Source organism: Leishmania braziliensis, chromosome 11 (assembly GCF_000002845.2).
Source record: "Leishmania braziliensis MHOM/BR/75/M2904 complete genome, chromosome 11".
Classification (NCBI taxonomy): domain Eukaryota; phylum Euglenozoa; class Kinetoplastea; order Trypanosomatida; family Trypanosomatidae; genus Leishmania; species Leishmania braziliensis.
This window is the reverse complement of record NC_009303.2, coordinates 492,172-508,619: the sequence shown is the minus strand read 5'-3', so window position 1 is coordinate 508,619 and position 16,448 is coordinate 492,172. Positions and strand designations below refer to the sequence as shown.

Sequence of the window (16,448 nt, the reverse complement as noted above, 5' to 3'; positions counted from 1 at the left end):
AGGGGGTGAAAAATACGACGACTCGCAAAGTCTGAGGCTAAGAAACCGGGTAAGTACCGGGAAAGGGTAGGAAACACTCTGACCTGCAGACGCACGCGTGTACGAATGTGTGCTTCCGCTCCTCCTGAGGCGTGGGAGGCACCAAGCTTGAATAGCTGGTGGGTTGGGTCCTTATTTTTCCCCAACTCTTTTTCAGATTGAAGGATGGCGCCTGTGGTGGTGGTGTGGAGGGGGGGGCTACGGAGCAAAGGTCGCTCCAAAACAACCAGTTAAAAACAGCGGTGAGCCACAGCGACGGAAGAAAGCAGCAGAGAATGAAAAGAGGTGCGTATCAAGTTGCACCCAGACGTACGGGCGCACGTTACTTCAGCTCCATCGATCCAAGACCAGGGGCGTGTTCAAATTTCCCAGAGTAATTTGGCGGCACCCTCAGGAGAGGGGAGCATGCAACTCGTGATTCTGTTAGCTGCGCTCGACTCCCTTGAGCAACCATTATCTTTCATGGGCTGAGTGGACTGTCAAGCGGAGCCGAGGAGGAGACAAAGTGTGGGAGTTCAGCCAGCCACACATACCGTGGCAGGCAAGACTTGGACGATCGACCAGAATAGAGAAGGACTACGAAGACAAGTAAGCGCAACAAAGGGTTATCACATCGTAGAATACAGAAGAGAGAAATTGGCCCTCCCAGTCACGTCTTTTTATCAACGGAATGCGGCTTGCCTCAAGATAAACCAAGAGAAAGGCAACAAGCAAGGAAGATAAGTGAATAAACAGAGGGGGAGGGGATAAAGGTGCTGTGCTTGCTGCCCTTTCTCCCTCCTGAATGACACCTCTTCCGCTCCGTCAAGGCACCGATAGGGTGTAGGTGCATACGCGCCTACTCAGCTTCTGAAAGTGACGCATCTTCATCGGTGCTATGCTGCCTCGGGCAATTTCTCACAGCGCCGTGAGCGACAAACATCGACCACGTTGGACGTGACCTGCCAGTGAGGCTGTTGAGTCTATAGCTCTCCTTCAAAAGAGGAGACGGTAGAGGTGAGAAAAAGAAGCGTTGCCGCCATTCCAGCCGCCGCGTAGGCTACATTGTGTGTGCGGGCGCGCACCAGAATGTATGTCATCAGAGGGACGCTGATGTAGCGCACTGGGTACTTGTGCCCCGTGAAACGTGCCGCTGTGCAGATGCGCAGCGGAGCCGCAAACATCTTCACCAGCAGCGTCGTGTGATCGAGCAGCGTCGTGACCTTCGGTGCGTCACCGGAGGCGCCTCCAAACGCATCCTCAACGGCCCTCGCGGCGAGCGAGGTGAGGACGCCGCCGGGAAGGTCCACCAAAACCAGCGATGCAGGATAAAAGACGATGGGCCCGTGATCAGCAGCGTATGGAACGACAGAGCAGCCTACCAGCATTACTAGTGCAGCAATGATCGTCAACCTTTCCTCTCCGTTACCGGCCAGTAGCACGTTCGGTTTCCACTGCTGTACCATACGCTTTGCCACCTCCACGACATGTGGCATCAGAATCACTTGAAGCACCAGATGAAAACACAACTGTGCACCCGTGAAGAAGTACGGCAGGCCGTAGGCGGGCCCCGCAAGGGGGTACATCACCTGATTCACCGAAGCAGCCAATATCACGGCTATGAGAGCCGCCATGGCACTGTACACAACTGTCGGCGCTCGGGTCAGACAGGGGAGCCACTGAACGTACTCCTGACTGGCTCGCGCGGTCACCACGACGGTGCGACTGCCAAACAGGAAGCGTGTGAGCACCAGTGCCGCAGAGAGCGCTTCTACCCCGATGAACAGGCGTGCCACATGTACTGCATTCTGCATGGCATCACCTGCAATTCCGCTAAGCACCATGCCAGCCATCATACCGTACCGGGCAGCTGCTCTAACATCAGTGGTCGACATGTGCAGCGCGCTCGCGGTAGCGCCAAAGAGTATCTTGTTGTGTCGGAAGACGCCGTTCAAAAAATTAGAGGCAAAAAAGAGCGACAGTGAGCGCTGCGACAGACTTAGCGCTACGATAGCCGTGCTGACAGTGGTGCACATTAGCGTGAAGAAGAGTAGCGCGGAAGCACTCACGTGCAGCGTGAGTTGCTCAGCCACAAGTGTTGTGATGAGCTGCGGAACCATAAAGCACAGCTGGTAGGCAGCAAGGTGGACACCAGAGGGGAATGGCACATGCGCGGCCTGCGCCACCACCATTGGCACACCTGACACACACACCACGCCGTCGAGGAAGGAGGCCGCAATGATGAGCAACTTGTCAGCCGCCGGCGGTGAAGCAGCAGCTTGCGCTTTCAGAGCAGCACTAGTGCCTTTGGTTGGCATTCTATCTCAATGCAAAAATCTTGCCTGCTTCTACCAGACGTAGGATAGGGAGGGGTGAGCAACGGTATCCTACTCTTGTGCTCTCACAGGAACGGCTCTGCACCAGTGATTCCTACAGAGAGCCGCAAGTAAGATGTAGGTTTTTCAAAATCGCATCCATGCAAACCGTGAAGATTGATGAGCCTAAAGGATGTTTGGCTCCACGGGAGGGGTGAAAAGCAAGGGAAGAGAGAGAAGGCAGGAGTAGAGTTTACTTCTTAATAACGGCGGCTGGCACTACAACGCACCCGAGGGAGAGAGAGATATCATTAGCAACTCAGTTACATGCGGGCGAGTGCTCTGTTGCCGTTACACTCGCTGGTGTCGTCCGCCTTCCCTGTCGCTTACCGGGAAAGAAAGAGCCTACGTGTCATGCCAGTTGCTCAGAAGGGATGCAGAATTGGCCTTCGAGAACGCTCCTTTTCTATGTCTCCTCTTCGAGTGTGTTGGCGCCCGCGAATCTTCGCGGAACAGACGGTGCACTCTTTTCTGCATGTTGGGTGGTGATGAACTCGGCACTCAGTTCTCCACCGCTCCCCCTAAGGCATAAGAGAAACGAAAAGGCCTGGTGGATGAAATGTACATAACTGCAGTCCCCATCTCCGGGGGGGAAGACAAAGAAAAAGCGATCAGAGAGAAGTGTCACCGCTCAAGCACACTCCCACAGTGTAGCCGAGCTGCCTTCTTCACTGCTGTGGTGACAAGAGTATGGCGCGCACGAGCATTCTGCCCAATGGGAGTTCCAGTCTCTTTCTCTCCTTTCACACCGGAAGCACTTTCTTCTTGAGGATCTTCTCTGCCTGGGACAAGGCGAAGACGACGGCGTCGTCGTCCTCGACGATTCGCATCAACTCCGAAATGCGTGGCAGACATGCCCGCAACGTGAGGCGCGCGGTTGGCCACTCTGCCAAGTTGTAAATGAGCCGCAGCATGTGGGTGAGGACGTCGCGCTCATCTTCGCTGGCCATCTCGCGAACAAGCTGCTCCGGGTAGCCCACTTCTGTGGCCTGTATCTTCGCCGCCTCCAGCACAGTGATTTGGGCAGCAGCACTATACACAGCGACTCGCAGGGTCAAGTTAGGGTTGGGCAGATGTGGGAAAAGGATGGCAAGTGTGCCACAGGCCACGGCATCGCGCCTCCCTTGTGCGTACTCGGCAATCAAAGAAGCGACCTCAGCCGCCTCTGCGACAAGCGCTAACGCATCGGTGTTGGCGATTGCCTCAGTGAGCGCTACCACACCGCCGAGCTTGAGGAACTCCACGTGCGCCTCCTTGACCTGAAAAACCTGCCGCATCGCAGAGCAGGCCAAAGTCTGCGCGGAGATGTTTGTCGATTGAGTGAGGCCAATCAGCACAGAAATGAGCCCCCCTTGCACCAACGCAGCAGTCACCGCGAATGAGTTTTGCCACATATGGCACGCCAAAACAACCCGAAGACCCGCAACAACCACTTCATCCCTCTCATCCCGCAGAGAAGCGAGAATAGCTCCAAGATGTGGCAGCGGCGACGTCTGCTTCCCTGCAGATAGGGAAAAGGGTGCGTCTTCGGTGAAATCTCCTTTGAGCAACAGACGTTGAGTCTGGAGCTCGCGCACGAGTAGCTCTAGTGCCATTCCAGCCCGCTCACGCAAGGCGGTACTTTCGTCCTTCTCAAGGGTCGAGAGAAGGATGGGCAGCATGTCATACGCGAGGCTTTGCACGCAGTGCTCACGCTTCTCCTTGTAGAGCTCCACGAGATGCTCCACCGCCTGCAGGCGCACATCGATGCGCTCGTCAAGCAGCCACCGGCGGATCTTGACGTATAGAAACTCACCGTAGGCTTTGCTGAAGGCAGTGGGGCTCATGTACGGGACATCAGGCCGCACTGCATGGAGCTGAATACAGTGCTGATGCGCGCTGTATGGACTATCATGGCGCACCGGTGATTTGTTGGGTGCGAGGCCCTGATGCCGACGAATAACGCTCCACATGAAGTGAGAGAAACAAGGTGCAACTCAAAGTTGCTTTGCTGGTGATCCACTAGGGCAACAGGGAAAGTGTAATAATGGCACAGAGCGTCGTCCTTCTCTCGCTCAAATCTTTTTGCTACCCTTCCTCTTCTTGTGCGTGATGTCGTCTCGTTTCCCCGGGAGGGATGTGCGTACGGCAGGAAGCAAAGCCGAGGAGGAGTCGAGGCGCAGCCAAGCTTCAGATGGACCAAACAGAGATGTAGAGACACGAAACAAGCGAACACAATGTGTAGGCACACCGCAATGCACTCCTCAGCACCGCAAACAAGAGGGATAGTGAAAGAGAGATCCCGTGTGTTGAAGTGTAGTAGCCCCTGTACCTCTCTGGGCGGCGCGTCTCTGTCGGCACTTTCCTCCACAAACAGAGGCTCTGCCAAATGTGTGAGTTTGTCAGTGTGGCACTCTGACTTCCGGCCCGCGGTGTCATACGCACAGAGGAGGTTCTGGGGAAAGATGAACGAGACGAAACAGATGACCTCCAATACTCTCGCACGCAAAGCTGCACTGCGGCTGCGACTCATGTGTGCAGGAACGCTGGTCTCATGTAGCAGCATACAACGACGAGCATCAGAGGCAGCATTCGTCAGGGTGCGCAGAACGCCGTTGCCTCTTTATCGGTGTTCGTTTTGGCGCTCAGCTCTTCTTCCATCCGATGAGTAAACGCGTCTTGCGCTGCAGCGGTGTCGCTCGTCAGCCGCTGGCACAACTGCAATGCGCTTACTCAATAACAAATGCTGTTAGGGGAATGAGAGAGGCAGGAGCAGCAATGGTCCACCTCAACGTGTCATTATTCACCACGAAATCGAGCATGAAGTGCATCCTCGCGAATCGTACAAAAACAAAAACATTTTCGCATAATCAGCAAACACACATCACACACCAGTGCCACTCACCTGCGGTGTGTCCCTGTGGCGCGCCGCCTGTGCCGCCAGTTTCCGCAGCTCCGCCTTCCGTGCCTCCCTCGCCAGCTGCCGCTCCATCTCACACGTCTCTGCGTAGGTAAGAAAGAAGCCGAAAGGCACGCCCTGCAGGATGCGCTGGATCTCGGCCTCGCTAAGTGCCCCTTCGTACATACGACGCACTGTCGCCTCAACATCGACGCGCTGGTCCTTGTATTTTAGTCCCATCTCCTTCGCAACGTCGGTGAACTGAGGGGTAGACTCGGTCAAGAGTGCTGCCTCATTCTCTCGCTTGAGCGTTTCGATCAACGTGGGAGACACAAGGTGAGCATTGACGTTGGCATTTACTGCCTGAACTGTCCGCCGCCGCTCCAGCTCTTTGGTGAACAGTTCGCTGCGGCGACGGATGCCTTCGCCGCCGTCACGAAGTCTCGCAAGAAGTGTGGGTTGGGAAATGAGCCGACTGCATCGCTCCAGGTTGACTCGGATTTCGGCGGTGCTCAGCTCACGTACTTCCGCCTCTGTCAGCGGCGCGGGCGAGGTGCTACTCATAATACTGTGTAATCAATCCAGCAGGTATAGAGGTGAAGAGTGCCCCCTTCGCCTTTCTATTGTGGCCGCGTGTGGAGAAGGCAACTCGTGTGCAGTCGGTAGCGAAAATATTGAAAACACAACGCCTCCACGAAAAAGAGGAATGAGAGAGACGAGAATGGGGAGTCTGGTGGACGTGGCGCTGGGGAGAGAGAGAAAGGGGGGAGGGGGGAGCGGAGAGTATTTTTACTCAGACATCTCTAATAGAGGCAAAACGTCTCACGGCGGCGTGTGCGGGCGAGAGGGGACAAAAAACAGCCAACACCGCTGGCCGGCTACACCGGTGTCTGACTCCTTTGTCCACTCCGAATGACACAGACAATAAACCAGCGCACCTTTCGCTGTACACGGACATCCCCACCCCCTTCCTGTGGACACCCGCATCTACGCGGGGAGAGGAGGGGTGTTGAGTTGATAGCAGCTGCGCTTTTCCGTCTGGCTCCTTCCCACCACCGCCAGTACGCGAGTTCTTTCGACGACACATCCAAACACGCATAGACGCGTAGTGACAGAGGCATGCAGAAAAATGGCGGCTTCGCTGTGTTGTGCAGAACACTTCAGTGGCTTTACCCTAGACGATCCCGCACCATCACTAAAATCCAAAAAGAAGAACGAAAGGGGGGGAGACACACAGCGGGTGGGAAGGGGATGCGCGGCGTCACGAAGTAACCAGAAAAAAAAGACATACCACGAAGCCTGGCGCACGGAGAACATTATTATACATATGTGGGGTCAGACGAGAGGAGCAGAGGCATCCACACACCAAAGAGGAGGCGGCTCGCACACCTCCATCAACTGACGAGCGCGTGATTGCAGACTGCATTGCGTTTGTCTCGTGTTGACGGGTTCATTTTACTTATCGAGCATTGTGATAGTGGTGCCCGCACGATTCGGCATCATCGATTGCGTGTGTGGGTGTGTGACCGTCATGTGGTGGTGCGTCTGCTGGGGGAGGGACAGAGCGAGAAGAGGCAGAAAGACCAAGAAAGCGGCAGGAAAACGAAGACAAAAAAGAGAGACCAGCACAAGAGGGAATGGGAGGAGAGGAGAGGAGAGGATGAAGAAGGAAAGTGCCACAGAGAGACGCGAAAGCGGCAGTAAAAACGATGTAACCACATCGCAGAGAAACTGCCGTGTTGTTGGGAGGGAGGGGAGACAGTGATGGACGCCATGCGCTGCGTAGACAGAGACAGGAGATCCCCTGCATATAGTGAAGTCAAGGAGAACAGTGAGTGCAATACGATGACTTAGGAGAAAAAATAACACACCGCGATGGAAGGAGATGATAACACAATGGGGAGAGGCTATACCCACAGTGCCGCACACTCACATCAGCAGTGAATATGGGTGAGGGAAAAGGGAGTCCATTGGTTTCACCAAGCGATGTATCCAAGGGGGAGAACACATACACCCAACGGCATGCAAACTCATGAGCATGGGCGCAAAGAATAACACACAAGTGCGAAAGAGGAGAAAATCTGAAGAGAGACGTGTAAAACGCGGTATGTCATGTAGACAACTACAGAGTTCCACAAGAAGGAGAAAATACTCATTAGCGTTGATGCGCCTGACTCTCCCGGTGTCCCCCCTCCGAACTAATCGCCACAAAACCCTGACGCGGTGTGTCCATGCGTGTAAGCAGAAATGTAGCACGTTGAAGAGAGCGTTGGGGGGAGCAATCCGGGAAGGGGATGCCACACGGGGGGAAGAGAGAGGCCAACGACGAAAACTAACAAGGAGAAACAAAGGAGAGTGCAAACGGTGCAGTGAAGTGGGAAATCGAAAAAAGAGAAGCGCCACAAGACGTGCGCTGTCATCGGCACCGCCAGCCGCACTGGAAAACGGCTAGAGAGAGAGCGAAGCAAAACGAAATGAGGAAGAGCAATACAAAAATGAGATCCCACGACGAGCTGCGCGCCGGCACAGAGCAGATAATACATACATGCGTCCCTCGACCACCATAAAAAGGCACCCTCAGAAGAGCCTGCGCCAACAGTGTGGGGGCGGGAATATTTGGTATACACATCAAGGAGAATAGAGGGGAAATGATGCAGAGAGATGCATTCACGTAATGCATTACTCTCCCACCCACCTCTACGTAGGCACGTGCAGAGAGACAGACGTCAAGCCACAAATTCAATTAAGAAACCCAAACACACAGCTTAGCTGCACGGCAGGTTGTAGCAGAGGAGGCAAAAAAGGTGCATGCCTCCGTTGGGCTTTTTGGTACAGCAGTGGCGACGAGACTGCACCCACCCCCTTACAACTTTCAAAGGGCCAAAATTCGCGTGTCTTTCGAGACCACCACACCCTTTATTTTCTCTCTTGTGCTCACCTTCTTTGGCTCGCCCCTGCATTACTTCTACGTGACACGTGTGGTCCATGGGTGTCCACGAGGAATTTTCCTGCGAGACAAGGCAACTCTAGAGAAGAACTGGTGATGAGGTGATGAACAGCACAGTGGCTCTCCTCATCTACACACACACACACACAAAGAAGAGCCTTGAAATGGGCGGAAAGCGTGAGGCACACAAGGCATTTCACTCTATTTTGTGTTATCTCCACTGTGGTAGGTGCCATACATATCTTCCATTTATTGGTATTTTGCCCCACCGTTGTTGTGGCAATCACGCCCGTAGCCATAGCCGTGACTATTGTCGTTGTCTTGCTGATCATTCGGATCCGCATACGGGGTAATGAAACTGTACGTTGGATCGTAGATGTAGCCTTGTCCTTCAGCCCTGGCATCAGACTTATGGCTATACGGCTTTGCGCAGTCCGCATTGAAATATTCACAAATGACCGCCACGAAGTTGACCGCGCGACGCTTGCGCTGGGAAGAGCAGCCGTGAGCTAAAGCACCCCAGCCTAGTCCGCTGAGGCACTCTTCGAAGCGGCAGTGCTGAAGTTCCACACAAATATCGACTTGCTCGCTTTCTTCTTCCCGGTTGCGCCCTCCCCCCCCCCCCGTGGCCCCTATTTGCGAAATGACCATCCTAAAACTCGACGTCAGACTCCAGCATTCGGCGACGATACTCCTCAATTGCGGACGAACTTACCATCACCACTGCCTCAGCCGGTTTTTCGCCGCAACGCTCCCCTCTTCTGTTGCCCTTCCTGCTGTGGTAACCCCTCATGACGCTGCCCTTGTAGTTGTGCAGAGTGGCGTGGCTCTTCACGAAGTGAACCTCTTTCTCCACCGTGCGCGCCTCACGCTCGTCCTGCTCCTCACAAATGCGCAAGAACATCTGCTCGATCGAGGCCTGTGACACGCTGTAGTCGGTGATATGCAGCTGTGCCTTGTTCTGTTGCAGATGCCAAAACGTCTGTGAGAGTTTTGTATCGGCCGGCAAACCAAAGACAAAACGTTGCCCCTTGAACTCATGCAGCACGGCTGTGGGGAAGTGCCTCCCCACGAAGTGCTGCACCGCCATCCGCATGTCCTTTCGCGCAATGCGGATGCTCATCTCAAAGCCACTGCCGTACTTCTGCTTCAAGTGCGTCTTGTCACCAATGCAGCGCAGCGCTCCATCAGTCATGATGGCCACTGTGTCGGCCAGTTCCTCCACCTCCTCCAGGTGGTGCGTCGTCAGCACAACGGAGCAGTTCTGCGAAACCTTCTGGATCGCCTTCCAGAGTCCACGGCGCGCCACGGGGTCCATGCCGGCCGACGGCTCATCGAGAAAGATGATCTGCGGCGAGCCAATGAGAGCGAGCGCTACAGAGAGCTTGCGCCGGTTGCCGCCGGAGAGCTGCGCAGCTGTCGTCCTCTGGTACTCAGTAATCTCGCACAAGCGCATCAGTCCAGCCACCACCTTGCTGCGCTCTTCGTAACGAATACCTCGAATGCCAGCGTATAGGCGCAGGTGCTCCTCCACCGTCAGCAGGTCCAGCGTCGCGTCGAACTGCGGGCAGTACCCGATGCACTGGAGTGCCTGCTCGCTCTCACTGACAATGTCGTACCCGCACACGTACGCGCTGCCGCTCGTCGGTATGAACTCCTGGCACAGCATCGAGATCGTCGTCGTCTTGCCGGCACCATTCGTGCCGAGAAAGCCAAACACCTCGTCTGGTAGAATACTGAAGGCGAGATTACGCACCGCCACTTTGCCGCTGGTGTATACCTTGCGCAGGTCCACCACTCGTACAACGTCATCGTTGACCTTCTTGCTCTCCTGTTGGTACACTTGGTTCCGCTCATCTTCCACATCGGAGTCCTCGTCGTCGATAACCTCCGCCGGAGCACTGCGCACATAGGCCCCCTTCTGACCCCACATGCGCCGTCGTGGGTGGTCAATGAAGAGGGTCGCCAACACGAAGATGGGGAACTCAACCGTCATGAAAACACAAGGCCAGCCAACCACGTCCATCGCCCACGGGTTCGATGGAAGACCCAGAGCTGCCTGCTGTCGGTCCATGGCGAGGTTAATGATGGACTCGCCCACGCAATACGACGGAACCAGCCGGAACACCCAGCGCAGATTCACAGACGCGTTCTTCGTCGAGTCCACCAGCGAGAGGATGAATACCATCATGACAAACAGGAAACCAGCGGTGAAACTGATCGCCATCGTCATTGACTGCGCTGTTGAGTGCTCGTCGAACAAAAAGCTGAGCACGTAGCCGCCGGCAGTGCTGCAAAGGCCATAAATGAGAAACGACACGATAGCCGGGCCAGCCGTGTCTTTCCCGACGTACTCATCTCGGTTAAACATGAGGAAGATGAGCAGCACCATAGTGACCGTGATGATGTAGGCGACGATATCAAAGAGAAAATTCGTGAGCCAGTAGATGTAGAAGCTCAGCCCTGAGACATTCTGCAAGTGCCGTGCTTTGCACTCCCGCTCCTTCACCACCCACGCCACCACGTTCGACGGCAGAAACGTGAACGGAATCATGATAATGGCGCCGATGAGGATCGTATCCACACCGCCACGCGCCTCCGAGAGACTTGTAGGGGCTGGCATCAATTTGATACCCGTCTGGAAGGTGCGGTTGATGTTATTCGTGAAGGACTGAAGAATGTACGTGTACAGCTGCTGGAGCACCAGACCGCTGGCGTGGTACGCGGAGGTGTTGTAGAAGAGGATGGCGGCGTCCAGCTCAAAGGGAACGGTGTCCTGCAGCCCCGGGTCGCCACAAAAGAGTGAGGTGTAGCGCGGCATCGCCAGCTGCAGTGCGGTGTCCGTAGCGTAGAAGGACAAGTCTGCCCCGCTCGCAAAATTGAGGTCAGTGATGTAGGAGCCCTGCCGGGTAACGTTGTGGGTAGCGCCAAAGTATGCCTCGCAGCCTGACACCTGCATCTGCACTGTCTCGCCAAACATTTCACTGGAGAGGTCGATGAATCCTGTCTCTGTGAATTTCACGACGGTGAGCACCATAGCCAGCAGAATACATACCACAGGGCAGATTACCTGGAAGCATTGCATCCTACGGTCACGGAGCGCGTTCCACAGCCGCTTCACCATCATCGACTTGAACTGCGACATCAGCCGATCACGCGTGTCCGTCATGATCTCGCAACACCACACTGAGTTGCTCTCTTCCTGAATGACTGTCTCATTCTCCTCGACGAAGCTTCTCTCCTTGTGCTTCTTCATGTCTTCCAGTGCGATCTGGAGAAACACTTCCTCTAGCGTTGTCGCCGACAGCGAGTAGCCACGCACGCCAATGCCTTCGCCGTTCTCCTCGAGACTCGCCAGCATCGATGGAAACAGCTCGAGATCTCGCATAGGCAGCCTGTAAACAATTTCGCAACCGTTAAAGTCCAACGCCTCGGCATTCGGGACAAGGGAAACGATGAAACGGTCAATATCCTCGGCCTCCACCTCTGGGTTAACGGAGATGTTCATGGTGTAGCCCACGCCGAGCCGCGACTTGAGAAACAGGCTGCTGCCGGAGCACTTGAGACAGCCCTGGCTCATGATCCCGATTTTGTGGCCCAGCAAATCTGCCTCGTCCATGAAGTGCGTCGTCAGCATGATGGTGTGCGCCTCTGACATGCGGCGCAGCAGCTCCCACGTGTATCGGCGCGCAGCTGCATCCATGCCTGCTGTCGGCTCATCCAAGAAGATCAGTCGACTGCAGCCAACAAAAGCGATGGCGACAGAAAGCTTACGCTTCTGCCCACCCGACAGCGCGCACGATGCATACTCGATCTTTTCCAGCAGATCCACCTGCTTGAGGATGAGCTGTACGGCGTCTTCCAGCACGGTACCAAAAAGACCCTTAATCTTACCGTAGAACTCCAGGTGGTCGCGGCACGTCAGCTCCGGCCACAGGATGTTGTGCTGCGGGCAGTAGCCGATCTGCTGCCGTACTCGGTGCAGCTGAGTGCGGACGGAGCTGCCGTAGATGTAGCAGTCGCCCGCGTCGGCCGATACCATCCCCGTCATCATGTTCATCATCGTCGTCTTGCCGGCGCCGTTGTGCCCCAGCATCACCGAGATCTCGTTCTGATTCATAGACCAGTACATGTTGTTCACCGCAACGAACGTCCTGCCGCCGCGCGAGTACTCCTTGCGCAGCCCAACAATCTGCACCGCAGTCTCTGAGTCGTCAGCGTCCTCGAACACGCCATTCTCGGCGCGGCCGTCCTCGTTTGTGCCTGTCACCATCACCTTCTCCTTACCGCAGCACCTGCACAGCCACTTCACGGGGTTAATTATGAAGAAGAGTGGGTGCTTGGTTGTACCCCACTCCTTCGGCAGCACAGCGTCGAAGTAGAGCATGAGGACGAAGTAGGCAAGGAAATCTACGGCGAGCAGGAGGTAAATGATAAAGCTCTGCACTGTTAGCGCGGTATTGTGGAAATCATTGGGACCAAAGCCGGATCCGACCTCCAGTGTTAGAATGTTGATCACAGCGACAGCAAACGCGGTGGGCGAGAGGATGCATACGCTTATAATCACGTTGGTTGATGCGCTCGTGAAGGCGAATGTCGGCACAGCCAGCGCAAAGAAGATGAGTGGCGCTAGCATCGAGACAAGGCGAGCCTTGCTGAAAAAGGTGGCAATGAGCCCTGAGAGGGGGATCGTGCTCAGGGCGAAGATGTAAAACGTCATGAAGAGCACGAATGCATCGCTCCTCGACACAAACGTGAGCTTCAGCAACATGGCCATGAAGATGCACATGGCGACGTACTGCAGGGCGTAGATGACGAACCAAGAGAGGTACAGCGACGTGTTGCTGAGCCCCATAATGAGCATCGCCTCGCGAATGCGCAACTCCTTCTCCAACACAATCGTCTTCGTAAGCTGCACCACCGGGTACAGAAAGGAGAGGACAAGAATAAAGGCAACCAGTGGCGTGGCTGCCCTCAGCAACGTGTTCTCCTTGTACTCCTGGTACCCGAATGAGGTGGTGTAGGGGTGAATGCTTGCAACATCGCTGTAGCCCAGTTCTTGCAGGTAGCACTGGTACAAGCTCTCCTGGAGGGTATTAAAGCCGGAGGCAGTGTACATCTCCCCCCGATCAAACTGGTAGCCGCCAGGGTACTGCGTGTCCACCACATCGGTGAGGGGCGGCAGTGCAGTCGAATTCATATGCAGCACCACATCGAAGTCAGTTGTGTTGAAGGCTTTTACTTCAACAATGGCCCAGTGAAATCCCTGAGTGGTCTTGACGTAGTTCTCTGCCTCCTCTACAGTGTCAAACGTGCCGCCGTAGACGTACCGGAAGTACTGCGCAGTGTCGTTGAGGTAGGTTATAAGGGATGCGGGGACACCTGCACGTGGTGCAAAATACAACATGCCAGAATTCATGATGGAATCGTAGCGAGTGCTGGCCGTCAGTCCGGCAGTGGCGAGCATCGCTGATGTTGCGGTTTCGGTGTTGCCAGCGGCAGCCTTACGTGCAACCCATTGCATCATGATCATTGTGTCCAGCGGCGGCACCCGGACGGCGTTTCCTAGAATCGCGTTCATGTAAAAGCCAATCAGTCCACGGGCGCCCATTGTAGCATTGACGCACAGCCCTTTCACCGGCAAGCTCGACTCGTCACCGCTGCAGTCGTAGGAGAAGCCAACAGTCCTGCAGTCCGCGAGACCAGGGACGATGCCCATGGACACATTGTTGCACATCAGTTGCTTGTACAAGCCCGGGAGCGTGAGGGATGAGACAGTCGTGTAGTTGAGCACTTGCTTCTCGGGGTATGCGTCATTGCCGAAAGCGGCCCACAAAGTAATGGCACCAAGCAGGAAGAGGAAGGGGATCACAAACTCCAGCAACGTCCCAATCCACGCCTGCCGTTTCTGCTGCATAATGCGCCCTATCGTGGCGAAAAACTGATCGCTGAACGTACTTCCCTTCTCATTCGGCTCGATGTTGAGGTACTCCTCGTCATCGATCACCTGCGGAGATCGCGTCAAAGGCCGCGCGGCCGCACCTGAAGGGACGTACACGGGATTTTCCCTTGGCCCCTGTGTCGAGCCGACGACCTGCCGGGAAGAGTCGCCAGTCATCAGCACATTTCGCTGAAAAGTGACTCCCTGATCCCTATCCACGACGTTGGTTCGCTGCCCTTGACGACGGCCCATTGCTTCGCCTCTCGGATGTCGGTGCTCTCGGTGTTGCCAAAATGGGAATGTCCTTCAGCAGCACCTCGGTGCCTGTGTACTGTACGTTCGACAGCTACAGTGGGTGAGGGGTGAGCGGGAGGGGGGATGTAGACAAGAGGACAGAACAAAGCTCAATAAGGCCACGCAACAACAGTGCCGCAAGCAACGGTAGAAGAAAGGCTGTACACAAGGAAGAGGAAGGCGTGCAGGTGCACACGCGGTGTGGCGGAAATATTTATGTTGGGGCAGAGTGCGACAGCACGCGCAAGAAAAGGAGGAAGAGTGGCCAGATGCGCAAGGCGGCTGAAGGATTTACGCGCACTAGACGAGGAACGCATAAAGGGGGAAGAAAACGGCAATCCCAACCAAACGTGTGAGTGCCTTGACAGAGATTATGCTCAAGGCTAGAACTGGCGACAGAAGGAGAAGCACACCGATGCGAAGGACCCGAAGAAGAAACACAACGCGGCAGAATACATACATACGTATATCTGTATGGATATCCTCTTCAAGAAGCAAAGCAGAAGAGGAGAAAAAGGAGGCCAAGACGGTGAATGGGAGGCCCTAGCAAAGACACATGCGCCTGCGCTCCCACGTCTGCGGCACACGGATGAGCCGCAAAGAAAGAAACAAAGGCCAATACAGATGAAATCTAATAAAAATATTATATATATATATATATATATATATATATATATATATATATATGCTGACGAGGGGAAAGAGAGGAGGAGGAGGATCGCAATCAAAGAGGAGCGAGACACGGAAAGCCTTGGGCAATCCGTCTTGCTGGCGACGTTTAAGGAGGGTGTGTCACTGTTTTGGTATACGCAAGAGCCTCTAGAGAGAGGCAGTTTTGATAATGAGCCTCTGTAGATCAATACCAGTTTTGTGCGACACGAACTCTCTCTCTCTACACCCTCACCAGTAAGGCGAAAAAAAAACACGCGCGCAGCGAAAGAGAGCGCACGCACGCACGCACCCGCACCCGCACTACAAGAGAGCTACGAAAACAAAAAGGACACGTAAACGCGTGCAGACGCAAGTAAGGGTGTACCAAGTCGACTGCTGACGCACAAAGTAGCGCACCAGGAGTGCTAAGGACTGCGTGAGGTGATGGACTTCAGCTTTTGCCTGGGTATGGATCCAACGCAACAGTCGTAATGGTAGAAGAGGCAAAGAGATGCATGCGCAGGCGCCAATATGGCGGCACACGTGTGGAAGCCAATGTGTGTAGTGCAGAGGAGTGTTGGTGTGCCGCAGGAGTAGTGGAGCGGGGTGAGGGACGACGTGGCCCACACAGAAGATGCAAAAGGTGAAAGGGGGGAGAGCGGAGAGGAGGACCCGTTTGAAAGGAGAGGTGAGGATGTGCAGTCAAGCGTGCATCACATACAAAAGACAGGGAAGAAGAGAAGTTCCACGGCCACTACACACGAGCGTGCTGCGTCGCGATGAAGGGCGCTTCACATGCGCCAGCGCGAGATACTAAATGGAAGAGGGCGTTTCCTGCGCGGCACATACCACCAAGAGAACAACAAACAAAGAGAGAGCCGTGGACTCGGCGTTCGCGCCCTGCGGAGTGTTACCCCTGTGTACCTCACTTGACATGTCGGCCACTCGAGAAAAGACTGCACCTTCCTCAATGCTTGCCGTGTGCCTCGGTCATGTGTGTGCGCATGTGTGTGTGTGTGTGTGTGTGTGTGTGTGTAAGAAACCCATGGCAAACTCTAAAGAACAGAATGAGGTACGAATCCGCCGGGGCAAGCAACGTGCAGTTCCCCCTTGCGAGCGTAGGGGCTCAACACTGACAGAAAAAGAGAACGGGCGAGAGAGCACATACTTGCTTGGATGTTCCGGTGCTGCTCACATGGCAGAAGCAGCAAAGGGGAACAGCTTTCGCGTGTTCATCAGGACCAATTCAGCCAGCTGCGCCATGGAGGATACCTCATCGCGGCACAGCTCGTAGACTACTTCGAGGATCTGCACAAGTGCGCTCGGTTCATTGCGCCCTTTCAA

At 55.0% G+C, this 16,448-nt stretch overlaps 4 protein-coding genes across 4 annotated transcripts; all 4 read right to left on the bottom strand.

Moving 5' to 3' along the window:
• Positions 1–1,001: 1,001 nt before the first annotated feature.
• LBRM_11_1070 (conserved hypothetical protein) lies at positions 1,002–2,336 on the bottom strand (the record flags this gene model as incomplete). The annotated part of the gene is made up of 1 exon (XM_001562990.1): positions 1,002–2,336. The coding sequence occupies one exon, from the start codon at positions 2,334–2,336 to the stop codon at positions 1,002–1,004; it is 1,335 nt and encodes a 444-aa protein (XP_001563040.1).
• Positions 2,337–3,136: 800 nt separating this feature from the next.
• LBRM_11_1060 (conserved hypothetical protein) lies at positions 3,137–4,345 on the bottom strand (the record flags this gene model as incomplete). The annotated part of the gene is made up of 1 exon (XM_001562989.1): positions 3,137–4,345. The coding sequence occupies one exon, from the start codon at positions 4,343–4,345 to the stop codon at positions 3,137–3,139; it is 1,209 nt and encodes a 402-aa protein (XP_001563039.1).
• Positions 4,346–5,256: 911 nt separating this feature from the next.
• On the bottom strand, positions 5,257–5,835 carry LBRM_11_1050 (conserved hypothetical protein; the record flags this gene model as incomplete). Its single annotated transcript, XM_001562988.1, has 1 exon — positions 5,257–5,835. The coding sequence occupies one exon, from the start codon at positions 5,833–5,835 to the stop codon at positions 5,257–5,259; it is 579 nt and encodes a 192-aa protein (XP_001563038.1).
• A 3,035-nt stretch (positions 5,836–8,870) lies between these two features.
• On the bottom strand, positions 8,871–14,411 carry LBRM_11_1040 (putative ABC transporter; the record flags this gene model as incomplete). The annotated part of the gene is made up of 1 exon (XM_001562987.1): positions 8,871–14,411. The coding sequence occupies one exon, from the start codon at positions 14,409–14,411 to the stop codon at positions 8,871–8,873; it is 5,541 nt and encodes a 1,846-aa protein (XP_001563037.1).
• Between the last annotated feature and the right edge of the window lie 2,037 nt (positions 14,412–16,448).